The following is a 15277-nucleotide window of genomic DNA, read 5'->3' as shown; positions in this document are numbered from 1 at the left end:
GTAATGGTACCTATTTTTACAGCACAGGGTGATGTGCCGAGCTGTAGTAACTACAGAAGGATAAAGTTGATAAGTCATACCATTAAACTGGGGGAAAGAGTTGTTAAGCAAGGCTAAGAAGAGGGTGACGATCAGTGAGCAACAGCATGGCTTCATGCTGAGAAAGAGCACCACTGATGTGATATCTGCTTTGAAAGTGTTGATGGATACGTATAGAAAAGGTTGGAAGGAGCTTCACTGTGTCTTTGTGGATTTACAGAAAACATATGATGGGGTATCAAGAGACGAACTGTGGCACTGCATGAGGAAATCAGGAGTGGCAGAGAAGTATGTGAGGGTGGTGCAGGACATGCATGAGGACAGCAAGACAGATAGGTTCAAGGTGGGGGTGGGATTACTACTTGCTTGCAGTGGGGATGGAGTGGCTGACAGGTGAGGTAGGAGTGTCATCTGATGATGTTTGCAGAGTACATTGTGACATGCAGTGCAAGTCGGGAGCAGGTGGAAGAGAGGTTGGAGAGGTGGAGGTATAAACTGGATAGAAGGGGAATGAAAGTCAGTAGAAGCAAGACTTAATACATTCGTTTAAATGAGAGGGAGACAGGTGTAACAGTGAAGCTGGTGGAAAAGTTAAGATGCAAGCAGCAGGTTAAAGTTTGGTGTTACAGAGAAGGATGTCGTGGATTGGGCAAAATGGAGGCAGATCATCGACTGTAGTGGCCTTTAAAGCCAAAAGAATATTTAAAAGGGACATTTAACTTAGATCAGTGGATTCAGAACTGAACTCTTTTCACTGACAATAGTTTTTAGAAGTCTCTCTGAGGCTTTGTAGTGATTTCCGCTGCTGAATAATGTCTGTTTGTAATTGTTTTTAATGTAGTTCCACCTGTTGGCTCAAAGGACATAACCATTTATGACTGGTTTTCAGCCTCGCACAGATTTCAACTTTGCTAAACTAAACTAACCTCTAAGCCCACACTCATGTTTGAAGAGTGCCTGGCGACATTGAGAGGCTCTTTTTACATCCTGTCCTCTTACACAAATAACTTCTAACACCAATACAAACAGAAATGGTAGAAACAAATGTCCTAAAACCACAATGTCAACCATGTGGAGTTACTACAAGTCAGTAGCATTAATCTTCAGGTCAACACAAATATCTTTACACTTTAATGTACCTAAACAATTCAACAGTCTTAGAAAGCACATAAAAAGATAGATACAGGAAAATGTCAATAGTGCTGATATGTGGAACATTATTCATTAACAATGTGTGAAAAGGGAAGGTGTGAACAACTGTATGACTCTCCAAATTCTGTTTCAGTTAACTTCTAAGACCGTTATCTTGTTGTCACCTGAGTCTTTTTTACACGTATCCTGAGGCTGAAAGCAGTCTCCTGGAATCCTCCAACAAGACCGGACAGAGATCAGGAATCCGACCTCACCCTAACAACCACAGCCTCTACCTCTCTCTAGCGCACACACAGCCAAACACTTGGGAAAGGTAGCATAATTAACGACTAGCAGCAACAAAACAAGGTGGTGTTGTGAAATGAAATGGTGTTGCTGAAGCATTTACGGTGTATTGGAAAGGATTGGTCTGGGTGGACTGAAAGGCAGAATAATAAAGCTATTTGAGGATTTATACAGGAAGCTCAAGAAAATCCACCAATGAGACTTAATATTGGCTTTACTGCTTCATATTTGAGCGGATATAATGATAGTGAACACACAGCCCTATGCAGAAATATGGACTTAAAGATTTAACAGTCAATTGTACCAAGAACTCAGCAGCAGTAATAGCAACTAAAGCTGTGATCAGAAATGTACATCCAATCATCATGGGCCCAAACTTTGTGGTGATTTTGGTCTTTTAATGATTTCTTTGAACTGTTCTTTTTCCAGGGTGGAATGATTTTACAGCATAACACATATTAAATGACTTTGAAAAACAAGAATTGGGTGCACAAGTTGCAATCTGCTTTGAATTTTCTCTAATCGACACAGGTATAAAGGCAGGATCAAAACACCCCCACTGGTTAAATGTCCCTTAGCAAGTTATGCGTCAACCAGAAGCTTTTGATAGCCATCATCAACCCACATAGCAAAATTGGTATGGTCCGGATCTGGCCCACACGATGTGCTTCCACATGGCCCACATACCGCAAAGAATGACGGCCCTTTGGTGGCCCAGATCTGGTTTGCCAGATCTGGGCCACACATAGGCCAGCACAAGGCCAGTTGCAGACACACTGGTAGTCCTGTGCTGGCCCATGTGTGGATTACCTCTGGCAAACCTGATCTGGGCCACCAAAGGGCCGTCATTCTTTGCGGTATGTGGGCCCCAGATGTCAGCCTAATGTGTACCTTAATCAAGCCATGTAATAACAACATGTGCCAGAACATAATAGTGCAAAAGCAACATAACAAAACTGTTCAGACAGTGAATGGACTGATTCTTCTATAGCACTTTTCGACTCTCCCAGATTACTCAAAGTGCTCTATACAACATGCCACCTTCACCCAATCACACCGCGCTTTCTCTCAGCTGAGTGCTTCCTAACTATATTCATACATATTCATACTCTTGACATGCAGACTGGAAGAGCCAGGAATCAAACCACTAACCTTTCAATCAATAGGTGACCTGCTCTGCCTCCTGAGCTACAGCCACCCACTGGCATTTGAAACGCTGGCTATCATAGCAGTATAGTATTGCAACATGGCATTTGGGTCTTCTAACTAAAATGGTAAAATAGGAACATAAATAGTGCCATCATTGCCAGAACTGGTCCACATCTGGTTGACATACACCCTGCCATGACACCAGTCAGTCAGAAGTGCCAGCTTGATGCCAGATCCAGGCCAGACCTGTTTTCTATGGGATTGGGCCACACACACCAAACCACAATTGGGCTAGTTGTGGCTGCCATCACATAGACAGTGCCATCTGCCAGGCCTGGTCCTTATCTGGATGACATACGTCTTATCATGCCAGAAGTCAGTCAGCAGTGCCGGCTTGATACCAGATCCGGGCCAGACCTGCTTGCTATGTGGGAAGCTTCTGTCATAATACTAGCTTGATATTTGATCACTTTTCTTGGCAGAATTGGTAAGTTTCCTGGGACAGACCCAGCTTTTGAAGTGAAGTCCACATATTTTCAGTAGGGTTGAGGTCGGGCTTAATATTAGCTTAAATTTATCCATTCCAAAACCAGTTTTAATCTGTGTTTGGGATCATTGTCCTGTTGGAATACCCAACTGTGTCCACGGTTCACCCATGTATGTACCAGTACAACTAGCAGCAAAACAGCCCCAGATCATGATGCTACCACCATGCTTCACAGCTGGTACAGTGTTCTTAGGTTTATAGCCTCACTTTTATACCTATAAACATACCTGTTATTCAGCAAGGGCAAAGAGCTCCATATTTGTCTCGTCTGAACATAAAACTTTCTTCTTCTTCCAGATCTCGGCAAAGTGAACTGATGATTTCTAAATCTGCATTTGTTCAGAAACGACTCCAAGAGATTTTCCCAATGTGTGTAAATCGATAATTCTTCTTCTTAGATTCTCATTTGGTTCTTTAGACGTTCCCATTGTTATGAGTATTGGTCAGTCAGCTGACAAAGCTGACAAAGAGAAACTACCAGTAGTAGTCAAACATGATTATTGGAGAGGAGCTAACACACCTTGGCCTTGTCAAACTTAAAGACAATGTAGAACATTCGGCACTATATCTATTAAATATTTAAATGATTGTATTTATACTCTGGACCTTGTGTGGATTGGAGAAAATCCAAAATGCGTTCAAGCTTCTCCCCACGATTCATGTTCCTTTAGAGTAATTAGATTACATGTACAATCCTTCCGCCCTGGAAAAAATGCAGTTCAAAGGAATCATTAAAACTGCTAAATTACCATGATGTTCAACCCTGATGGATGTAAACCATGAAGAACAGTTTTATTTTATTTAGACCGAGCAGGATTTTTAAATGGGCACTAATGTGCTCATTTCCATCTATATATTTTTATTTGAGAAAAGTAGCTATGAATGATTTAGTGTCCCCTCATGTCTTCATACAGTTTTACATATGCTGATAAGGATTTATGTAGGCTATAGTGGTAACATATTTTTGTGAGGTATGCTCCTGTTTTTAACAACATGATTAAATTTCTTGTTTTGTCCTCGTGTTCTGTATGTAAAGCAACACACTTTTTTGCCCCTGGCAGGTTTCCCCTCAGGGCCAATAAAGTTTGCTTTACTTTCTTACTTTATTTACTTTTACTTCATCACGGCTGCTTTTCAATATATTTTACATATATTTCCTGTACTAAACATTTCCAAGGGCACTGCTTTCAAACTCACAGACACCTCAAGGACCTCATTACTTTGTAACTATACTTTTTTTTCAGGAGTCCCTTCCTTTGGCAGTACCAGCAGGCAGCTACTTATAAGTCACTTAGTTAACCTCAAATCCTCGTTTAGCTTGCATCTGCAGTGTGGCTTACTGTAAAGGACAAACTGTGACCAAACAAATCCTCGTAATATATTAGTCCCTTTAATGGATAAATGTTTGTTTGTTTGTTTGTTTTTAAAAAAGCACATTTTCATAGTTTCTTGCTGTACATATAAACCCACTGGTAATATTCACATGAAAACAAATATGTAAAAATATTCTATCTATGATAGTGATTCTCATGCAGATCAAAATGCCACATGTAAATGCACAGATGAGCCAAAACATTAGGACCGGTCTTCTCGTAAATCAGGTTGCTGGAATTTGGTGAAACCCCTGACACCTGCAGTCTTTGAAACGACCAGCAGGTTGCAAAATAAGCCTGAATGCACGGAAGTCTATGAAAACACAAAACAAACATTTCTCATTTTTCTGAGATCTTAGTAAACACTTTCAATTCTTCTTCAACATAGCATTTTATGAACACAGTTAAAAAAAAAAAAAAAAAAAAAAAAAAGTGGCCATGTCCATCTTTGCTATACAGTCTATGGGAAAGGCCTGATACACGACCACCTAAACGGCACCGTGTTTTTGTGAGTACTCCTGGTCAGCAGAGGCGAGTACCAGCGGTGTGTGTTGCAACAAGTTTGATCTGCAGCAACTCCAAAACGTGGTTTCCTATATTTAAAAGTTCTGATGTTACTCTACTCTAGCACTTTACTCAAGACAAAGTAGAGTACCCCAACAGCTTTTTGTAAAAGTCAGACTTAATCTTCTTTAATGCATTATTCCACTGAGTTATTTACAGTAGATGCCCAAATCCAAACACACACACACACACACACACACACAAACGTAAATATGCACACCTATACAGTGCAATCAGTAGCTTTCTTTCTCCTATGGCTATGCATCTTGGCTCAAACAGTCACCTCTGCACTCAACACAGTCCTTCATCGATGCCCCCTGAGTTAATTTCTGAGTATCTTCTGTATCTTCTCTCTTTACTGCTCGGCCGATCCAGTGGTATCATCGCTTTCAGCTCCCTGCGGAGAACCGGGAATGGATCCTCCAACTGACCCGTCGTCTCTTCCTCCCACTCTTCTCGCAGCCTTGCTCTTCAGCAGGGGGCTCTCAGGGTGAAGCGAGTGCAGATGGATGAGCAGCGCATCCTGAGTTGCCGCCGTGTGGCCGCACTCCTCGCACACGTACAGCTTGTTGCGTCGCTCCTTGTAGGCGTACTTCAGGGTGACGCTGTGGATCTTCTTCATGTGGGACTCCAGAGAGCAGCGCTGGGTGAAGGCCTTGTCGCAGAAGTTGCACTTGTATGGACGGACGCCTGTGTGGAAAATGAAAGGAACATCATCCGTTACCTCTGTGTACGTGTGGAGGTCTGAATATGCCAAAAATAATATAATATATACTTATTGGGTCATTTTTAAAATTTTAATTGTGTTGTACATTTTGTACATTTGTTTTATGGTCTAAACACACAAAGTGAGTGGCTACCTGTATGTGTGCGCACGTGTCTTTTGAGGTCGAAGGTGTCGTTGAAGCCTTTGCCGCAGAAGCTGCACAGGTGTCTCTTTGTCTCGTTGTGACACTTGATGTGTCTGTTCAACATTCGCTGGTACTGGAAAGTCTTCTGGCAGACCTGTAAATGAAGCAACAACACGACGATCAGGGCACTTCGACACTTCGCCGACCTTCAGCCACCTTTTGTTTTTCTTGTGGACAAACATTAGCCAAGTTTACAGTCAGTGTTTACCTTTGCGTGAGGCATTCTGTGCAAACTGCACTTATGTAACACATCTCTAGCCACGTCTTATCTTTTTATATATATATACACACACACACATATAATATATATATATATATATATATATATATATATATATATATATATATATATATATACATACATACATACATACATACATACATACATACACACACACACACACATATACATATATATATATATATATATATATATATATATATATATATATATATATATATATATATATACACACACACACACACACATATACACATATATATATATATATATATATATATATATATATATATATATATATATATATATATATATATATATATATATATATATCCCATTTATAGGGTTTTTTAATGCAGTGGGTGTTTGAGATAAAATTAGGTTGCATTTGGCTCATGAAGTAAAAATTTGTTTGGCACCCCTGGTTTAAACTATATTATGATTCAAACATAAAAAATAGAATAGCTATGATGGTAGTGTGTCTACACATCATTTGGTTTTACAAAAGTAATAAAGCTGAAATGTGTATTTCAGGTTCTACGATCATAACGCACAAAAAAAAAAAAAGGGAAACGAACCTGGCACATGAACGCTCCCGTCGACCCACTTTGACTTTGACCCGTGGATCTGGTCACCATTGGGACCGGCTCTGGGGGGGGTGGGGTTGGTGCAGGAGGAAGTGCAGCTAATGGTTGCGGAGTGGGAATGAGAGGAAGAGCCAGAGCAAGGGGAGCTGGATCTGGGGGTAACTCGCCTGTAGTTACCTGAGATGGGAAAGAAAGAGATGATTCACAATGCCATCCATAAATAATAATAAATCAGTCTAAGACCTTGTACAGTAACACAAAATTCTACCTTGTAAACTCAATCAAAAATATTTTGACACGTTGTGCTGTGCTCTGTCCCTCTCAGTTCTTACCTTTATTTTGGCTCGGAAGTACGTGGAGCTGGCCTGCGGCCTCCTCTTGATCTCTGACCTCCCCTCTGGTAAACGCGACGGGCTCTGGGGTCTGCCGAGCACCGTGCTGGAGGGCAGCTCTGGGTGAGTTTGTGCATCAATGGTAGAGTGTTTGGTGAGGCAGAGGGGCGTGGTCATCTGAGTTGTCTCAGCAGGGCTGGCCTCCACCTCCATCGTCAGGACGGACGGAGGAAAGATGGAGACTGGAGAGAGGAGAGAAAGAGAGAGAGGAAGTGTCATGTGTCATGTCTTAATTTCCTTCTTTGACACCTCCAAAATTTCCTGAGGGAAAAATCAGGTGATTCAGCTTCCAAATGATCCCCTGTGTATGGATGTTACATTACTACAGGGGCCTTTTAGCAGCACTGACATGAAATTAGCAATAAAGCCAAGGAGAAACTTCAGATTCTTCTTGGCTTCATAATTCTCCTCAGATTATCTTTTGTCTCTTTTATTGTGTCATTTCATTATTGATATGTTACTTACATTAACATTAATTGTAGCCTATTAAAGACATACAGACAGCAGTTTTCTTTTATACAGAAAAGTTTCTTAAATGTTAATAATTCGAAAATGAAACTTTTTTTAAAGTTTTAAACTCGTCCTTTGTTCACTCTCTGTCTGAAAACATTTTAAATCCTCTCCCTTTAAGCACCTCAAAAATGGAAGATGAGAGCAGCAGGTGGAAGCCATAGCCAGGCCTGCGCTCCTGTGACGTCACACAGAGCTGCAAATAGAAAACGAAACTGTCCTGAACTGTGTGTTTAGAGAGATTACTTATTAACTATTGACTATGATTAATATGACTATGATTAATATGAGCATTCACCAGTGTAAACAGTAAATACACAAGAGAAAATGAATGAAACCAAACACCTCGCATTGTGTGCTTCTACTAAACTTTTACTAAGTTATAAAGAAAAACAGGCAAATGCATTTTTGCATGGACAATAACCCAAAAAGTCTTAATCTGAAATTTTAATTTTTTTCTGCTACAGTTGCAAAACACAACTTATAAGCTTAACTAAAGGTTAAAAAAGACAAGAAATGTCTTTAAAAGGGGGTCAGAGAGAGTCACGTATGAGGACAAATTCAATGCACTGTACAGAATTTCACAACAAGCGGTCGGCTTGCACTGCTTTATATTTGCACAATTAGCAAAGAACCACAGCTAAATAGGAGTGTGTACTTGTGTTTGTGTGTGTGTGGGTGTGCACATGTTTTTCTCCTATTGTTTAGTACGACTTCTGCACCCTCACCACACACACACACACACACACACACACACACACACACACACACACACACACACACACACACACACACACACACACACACACACACACACACACACACACACACACACACACAGATTACCATTACTTGTTTGACCAGACAGTCTTGCAGCACCAGCTTTTTACCTTCCTCAAACAATCCACCTCCGCAGGGGTGTGTGTGTGTGTGAGTGTGTGTTTGCGTGCACTGAACCAACTGCATGTATGATTTGTGCAAAACACAACAAAACGTCACTGAAAGAACCAGAGACAAGCCATTCAACTGACAGCAAAACACAGAGAGGCGTGCAGGTGTGCATGTAGGGGTGTGTGTTACTCAAAGGCAGGCGTGGCTGAGCTCAGCCGAGACAACGAATCAGTTGAATGTGCCGTCGGGGCCTCGATCAGATAAAACCCAAATGTAAATGCAAATGAAGTGAGCTATATGAAGAGAAGACATAAAGCCAGTCTGTGAAGCAGCCGGATTAACGGAACGCTGAAAGAAACAGTGACGGCTCTGTGCAACATCAACGCCACAACTGGGGAAGACATATCACTCTTCGAGCCTCTGTGGGTCTCCGGGTTGGGTTTACAGTGACGGCTCTAACAGGCCAACGGCTCAAAACAAACCCGGTGAAAGACTTGAGCATTATTTGGTTAAACAAACGCATTCAGTGCTGTAGTACTAAACTCCCCGCGCTCCCTACGATTCTGATTAAAATAGATCAAGCTATGGTGCACACTGAGATCATTCCACACAGAAAGAGACTCCTCCAATCATGTATTCAAAACCAGCTCTGCAGGTTATTTGTACAAACAGCTGAATTTCAATATGTGCATTGAAAGGTGACAGATAGATGAGAGGGCAACTTGGTGAAACTCATAGTTGAAAGTCGGATTTATTTATAGAAGAAACTTTTGTGAAACACATTGGACATCAGACCATCAGTAAGATGCCTCACTGAGCATTTTCTAGTGTTTTAAACCCTCAGTCACAAATGTCTAGAGCAGGAGTGGGGAACTCCAGACCTCGAGGGTCCTGCAGGTTTTAGATATCACCCCGGGTCAACACACCTGAATCAAACGATTAGTTCATTACCAGGCGTCAAGGAGAACTTCAAGACATGTTGAGGAGGTAATTTAGCCATTTAAATAAGCTGTGTTGGATCAAGGATACATCTAAAACCTGCAGGACACCGGCTTTTGAGGCCTGGAATTCCCCACCCCGGCCTAGAGACAGGTGGCGTGTGATCCCCAGCAACCACAGTTCGCTGTGGCAATCCCCCGACTGGTAGGAGACTGGTTGCTGGAGGTAACTGGCTCTTGCCAGATAAAAATCAGTCGTAAAGATGTTGCTGCACCAACAACCTCTTTGATTGCTTTGGTGGCCAACAAGTCTGAACTAGTCTGGAAACACATGTCAACTACACGCCGAGAAACCTGTAAAACTTGAAAAAGTGCAGCGCAAGCTAGAAACGAAGAGTGGTCACCTTCAGAGTAAATGCTGCGGCCTCTGTTTGCTACCAACATGTGTCAAAGGCAGAACTTTTTTACTTGAAGAGAATTTTCTTCATTTCCAGTTTGTTACAGTCTTCATAGTTTCACTACTGCTCTGTGAGCAGTTGGCAAGTGTTTGCAGACAAGTTGGCATCTTACATGCAAACTACAGGCATTCTGCTAGAGACCTTTGGGAATACAAATTTTTCCTTGGTGAACTCTAGTTGCCAGGTTGTGGCCAACTGGTGACCAGGATGTTGATAACAAGCTATTTCCCAGCAACCACTTGCAACCAGTGTGGGAATACTAATTATTCAGGAGTTCCAAAGGGCCGTCAGGCTGATCTGCCAGCTTGTGTGACTGAGGGCTTAGAGGAATTTAAGAAAAAAATGAAAAGTTGCTGGACATAATCACTGTCTATAGCAAGTGATCAATCCAGCTGTGGAATATTCACGTCACGACTATGTCAGTGAATGAAATGGTTAATGGACTGTTATTTTGATGTTTTTGGTGTATAAACAGCATTTTAAAAAGTGAAGAATAAACTCTTAAAAGTTTAAAGAGTTTATATTTACAATCATTTACAAAGGTAGTAAAGCCTCACATTTCAAAGAAAGAAGTGGCAATGATCTGAGTTTATTGCTTATAGATCCTTATAAAGTCAGTAATGATGAACAAACTTATTGGTCAATCATTTTCCTATAAACGAGGCTTAATGATAAAAGTTCTTAGAGAGACTTTATGACTTGTAAAATGAGAGATCTTTTGTTTTTAAGTCACTACATGCCTGTACCACGACTGTATCCTCGCTTCAGTGCCTGAAAGACTCGCATCTTCAACATTAGCATTTCACATTTCATGAACAAATCTGTTAATCAAATTATCGCCATGAGGAACTTGATCTCCACATTTAGTTTCATCTACAAAGTTTAAAGCTTTTTGAACCCGTTTCTGGTGTGTGACACAAAACGTGTGCTATCTGCCACCGAGAGCCTAATCCTATGATTAAAAGCCACCGAGATGATCAGAAATTTTCACTGTGCTTTTTTACCACGTTTTCAAATCCTTCTTAATTACTCCCGAGTGCTGATAGTTTCTGTGGTGATTGCTGCTGGCTGGACATTTAATCTCATCTTGTATTGTTTGTTCGCCTCTCCTGCCCCCCCCCCCCCCCCCCCGCCCCGACCAATGAATGAGGTGTGTGTGTGTATGTGTGTTTGGTAGTTAAAGGGCAACGTGGAGGGTTAAAACAACTCAAGGCTTCTACTCCATGAGCAAAGTAAGGAGGAGGAGTGGTGCTGCTTTAAATGCTCTGTAATATTTTCCTTTTATTCATTTAACATCGCTCAGCTGGTAGAAAGAGTCAACAATCAGTAGATAACTTGATCAAACAGAGGGTGTGTATGTGTGTGCGCGCGCGTGTTTGCTTAAGGCGTATTGCCTGCAGCAGCAGGCTGTCCATAGGGTCCGTTACATTTCCTTCCATCCAATAAACATTAACCTTGGAGCAGTCATTGAGCAGATAGTGGAAACTATTGGTGCAATGCAACAAACCCCCCAAACAAAACACGACATCAGCTCCTCCTGGACTGCTCTGAGATTCTAGGGAACACGTTTAGTCGTTTTTCGCGACATCTTTCTTGTGTGTGCATACATGAGCCACTCTGTGTAAAGGTGAAACTAACGTCTGCTAAAACTACAGAATGAAGTCAACACGACAACAACAAAACTTTCATTTGTGTTATAATATAACCTCAAATATTATTATATTATTTAGCTTTATAGATAAAAGCTAAGTTTATATACATTTGGAAAGTAATAATTAGATTATATGTGACCTCTGAGTGTAACAGAAAAATAAGGCATAATGATACACAGACTTATTCAAAAACTAAGTATGCTATAAGCTAATTTTTATAATAATAAAATTATTATTATTATTATTATTATTATTATAGGAAAGCGGCGTGTAGGAGAATATTTTTTAATTTCCATTTTTCATTCTTTTCCCCCTCTTTTTCAGTTTTACTTCAGTTTTCTTACTTTTTAAATTTCTTTCAAAATGTAAAACACTTAGATGAACTTTCGATATATTTTCAATTACAACTTTTATTTGAATAAAAAAGGGATATCTCGTCTACTGTGCTTGAAATCAACGTTGTATGTTTGATGGGTTTGATGAGTTTCATGGCGGATACTGATGAGATGCAAGTTGATTTTCTGCTGTGTCCAGTGAACCATCTGGTCCTTACATCTGGGCCCAAAAACTTTTAAGCATTTATTTATGTATATTGACGATTTGTTTCTTTTCTCTGCCACCAGTATAAGGAGGGAATAAACTTTTATTTCAAACACCGGTACCGACTGGCACAGAAGTTCAGAATCAGCGCATAGGCAGCAAATACCTGCGCATGTTAACAGCGGTACTCAGTAGTATTTTAATTTATGTAAAAGTTAAGAAGAAAGTATACCTACTTGGCAGTGATGCTGAAACACCAGCCGTCTGTGCAAGGGCAGTTATTATGACGTACTGTCTAAATTAGCTTTCATTTCAATAGCCACTGGGACATTAAAATGGCGAAATATTTTTAATTTCTATTTAGGAATATGTTTTTTTCTCTGTTGCCTTTTTCACACGCAGCGGTTCAATGTGTGTCTGGAAGATGGAGGAGGGATGATACAGACTCAAAACAAAGGTTGATTTCAGACTGATGACCCATCAGAAACAGGCCCCGGCACATGTTTGTGGATAAAAATAAACCCTTGCGCGCGCCCACACACACACACACACACACACACACACAGAGAGAAAAGTGTCGAAAGCCATGGCATGTGGCGTGTCACAGAATTATTCAACACGCAGATTACTGAAGACAATTATCACATCTGAGTGTGTCAGCTTGTTATTGGGTTTTTGTACGTGCGTCTCTCATACACGCCGGGCAGGTACATCAAGTAACGGCACATACCAGAAGATTTAGCTGAGACCGTTGCTGGGCTTGGCAAAGCGTTAACAGTACGCGGCACAATTACGCACTGACGTTCAGGTTTTATCTTAAGGTTTTTCCTGGAAAACTAGTTGCTGAAACTTTCTGCGACGTTTCTTTGGCTCGTGGATGTTGAGAAATAACCTGAATAAAGACATTAGACGGCAGATTCCCTTTGTGTGTGAGTGGGGAAGAGGAAGGTGGAAATAACTGCAGAGAGATATCATGTTTGCTCTTCTCACTCTCTTGTCACTAAAGCTTCACATAAGACCTGAATCAAACCCAAAATGCCCGCGCGCTTTTATTTAGGTGGTTACATCCTATGTGAGTCTGAGTTTTTCCTCTTTTCCTTTCTTTTTCTTTTTATTGATCCTGTTTGGGAAAAAACAGTTTGAAGCGTATCCTGGTTCAGTTCATCCAAGTGTTCCGGTTGCAAACACCCCAAGAGGATGTAAAAGTCAATGATTAAAAGTTAACGGTGATGGGATGAGGACAGAAAAAGGACACACACACAGGGAGAGAGAGACACACACACACACACAGAGAGAGGGAACGAAAGAGGGGGGAGGGAGAAGAGAGAAAGGAGAGCGAGAGAGACGTTTAGGGTGTAGTCCGTTACTTGTTATCTGATACCGGCGGGGTCTTACAATAAAAACTCCGCCGATGGCAACAATGGGGATTGTTTTCACGAAAACTGGGGGATGCGGAGGGGGCAGAAGGAGTCATTTGGGACCTCAACGTGTCATTTAAATGTAAAGTGACGCATTCAAAGAAACAAACTTGGACACCCAGCTCAGTGAAAAAGTATGAAAATCATTGTGCAGGTCAGGAAAGCTGATGTGTTTAGTTTCTTTTTTTTTTTTAAAAAAAAGTAAGACCAACACGTGTGAATACAATAAAAACAAAAAACAAACAAACAAAAAATTAAAGGTGTAAAACATCATCTCATCATTTAAAACTAAGAAAATTAAGAGATTGGAATTCAAGTGTTTATTAATTGGCCTGTGCTGAATAACTAATCAGAAGCCGATTAATAGGTCGTTATTTGTGCTTCATAAGTCAGGCCGGTGCTATGCTGTACAAGGAAGAACAATCAGGGGTTGAAGGTCGATATGAAAAAAAAAAAACAAACACCGGGCCTTTGCGATCGCTTATAGGCCACAACACTGGTGTTGGTGTAAGAACACATTAGTCCTGTCACTGTTTGCTTTTGTGACACTGTGCTCAAATTGTTTATATGTGAACCATCAAAAACACGAAAACGAGGAATGGTTTTTAACATTTTCATTAAAATGAAATAAGTTTAACATAAAAGGTTATCTAAAGTAAGAAGAGCACAGCTCTGACACCCCACAAAACAGGAACTACTTTCTCCGAGCACGGCGGGCCGCTGCTGTTTCCCGTTATTCCGTGGCCCCGTTACAATCACCGCCGGACACCCCTTCCCCCGCCACCTGTCACATCGGTATTCCCGCTGGATTCCAAACCGCGCAAACAAACAAACAAACAAATAACAAAAATCCACAAATCCGTGCGTAAAGGCGCCCGAAAACGAGCCCGTACACGCTATCGCCAACATTTCTTTTTCTTTTTAAACAACAACAACAAAAATGGCTCATCACGGCAGTGGACTCACCTGGGATGTAGACGTCCCCTCGTTCATGATCGGGGAGTTCACTCCAGTTCCGCTTTCCCGGCGAAACGTTCGCCTTTTTAACCAGAAAGGCCCTCGGCATGCTCAGTCAACACAAAGTCCCTTTGAGAGAAAGCGATGTGCAGGAAAAGCCGCTGTGGCGACGTAAAGTCACGTTAAAAGTGACAAAAAAAAAGCAGGAAACCGAGAGGAAAAACTGGAAGGTCGGTCCCCTCTTCTCCTTCTTCCTCCTCTTCGCACCTTTCTTCTCGTTTCGCAAGCCTCGTCCCGCTTTTTCACCTCCTTCCAGCACACCTTTCCTCTCTACCAGATTTGTTCTCGAGCTGTAAAGAAAAGTCTTTTCGGCGTCGGGACAGGTGAGTCCGCTCAGGTGAGCTACCAGGTCAGGTACAGACAGATATCGCCCACAGCGCCCTGAAATAACGGGAGTGTAGCGTCACTAGGTGAGGGAGCGGGGCTGGGAGGGAGAAAAAAACGCAGATATTCCTGGTCGCACGCACACACACATACACAAGTGTCGATAGAGGTGGGTCAGAGAGCTGCACAGGTACTCATTTAAAAGCAGGAAACAGGCAGCAGCGCGCATGCGCGGGAGAAATAACGGTGACAACAAGCCGGAGAGAGCCTAGGTTAGGCCTCTACCTGC

The 15277-nt window shown here is 41.5% G+C and overlaps 1 protein-coding gene across 1 annotated transcript; it reads right to left on the bottom strand.

The window, feature by feature from the left end:
- Positions 1-4546: 4546 nt before the first annotated feature.
- ovol1a (ovo-like zinc finger 1a) lies at positions 4547-15022 on the bottom strand. The gene is made up of 5 exons (XM_087839239.1): positions 14614-15022; positions 7181-7422; positions 6840-7025; positions 5970-6114; positions 4547-5799 (listed from the first exon to the last, which is right to left on the bottom strand). Exons 1-5 carry the CDS (start codon positions 14711-14713, stop codon positions 5465-5467), a joined length of 1008 nt encoding a protein of 335 aa, XP_087695365.1. The 5' UTR covers positions 14714-15022; the 3' UTR covers positions 4547-5464.
- Between the last annotated feature and the right edge of the window lie 255 nt (positions 15023-15277).

The sequence above is a fragment of the Neolamprologus brichardi genome, chromosome 3 (assembly GCF_056152115.1).
Source record: "Neolamprologus brichardi isolate AB-2024 chromosome 3, ASM5615211v1, whole genome shotgun sequence".
NCBI lineage: Eukaryota > Metazoa > Chordata > Actinopteri > Cichliformes > Cichlidae > Neolamprologus > Neolamprologus brichardi.
This window is presented reverse-complemented; position numbering and strand designations above follow the sequence as displayed.

Excerpts from the sequence above, each read along its gene's own strand:
- ovol1a (XM_087839239.1), bottom strand. The coding sequence starts at position 14,713 with ATGCCGAGGGCCTTTCTGGTTAAAAAGGCGAACGTTTCGCCGGGAAAG. Across the intron at positions 7,423-14,613 it reads AGGGGACGTCTACATCCCAG|TCTCCATCTTTCCTCCGTCC; the intron begins GTGAGTCCACTG and ends TCCTCTCTCCAG. Across the intron at positions 7,026-7,180 it reads ACTTCCGAGCCAAAATAAAG|GTAACTACAGGCGAGTTACC; the intron begins GTAAGAACTGAG and ends TTCCCATCTCAG.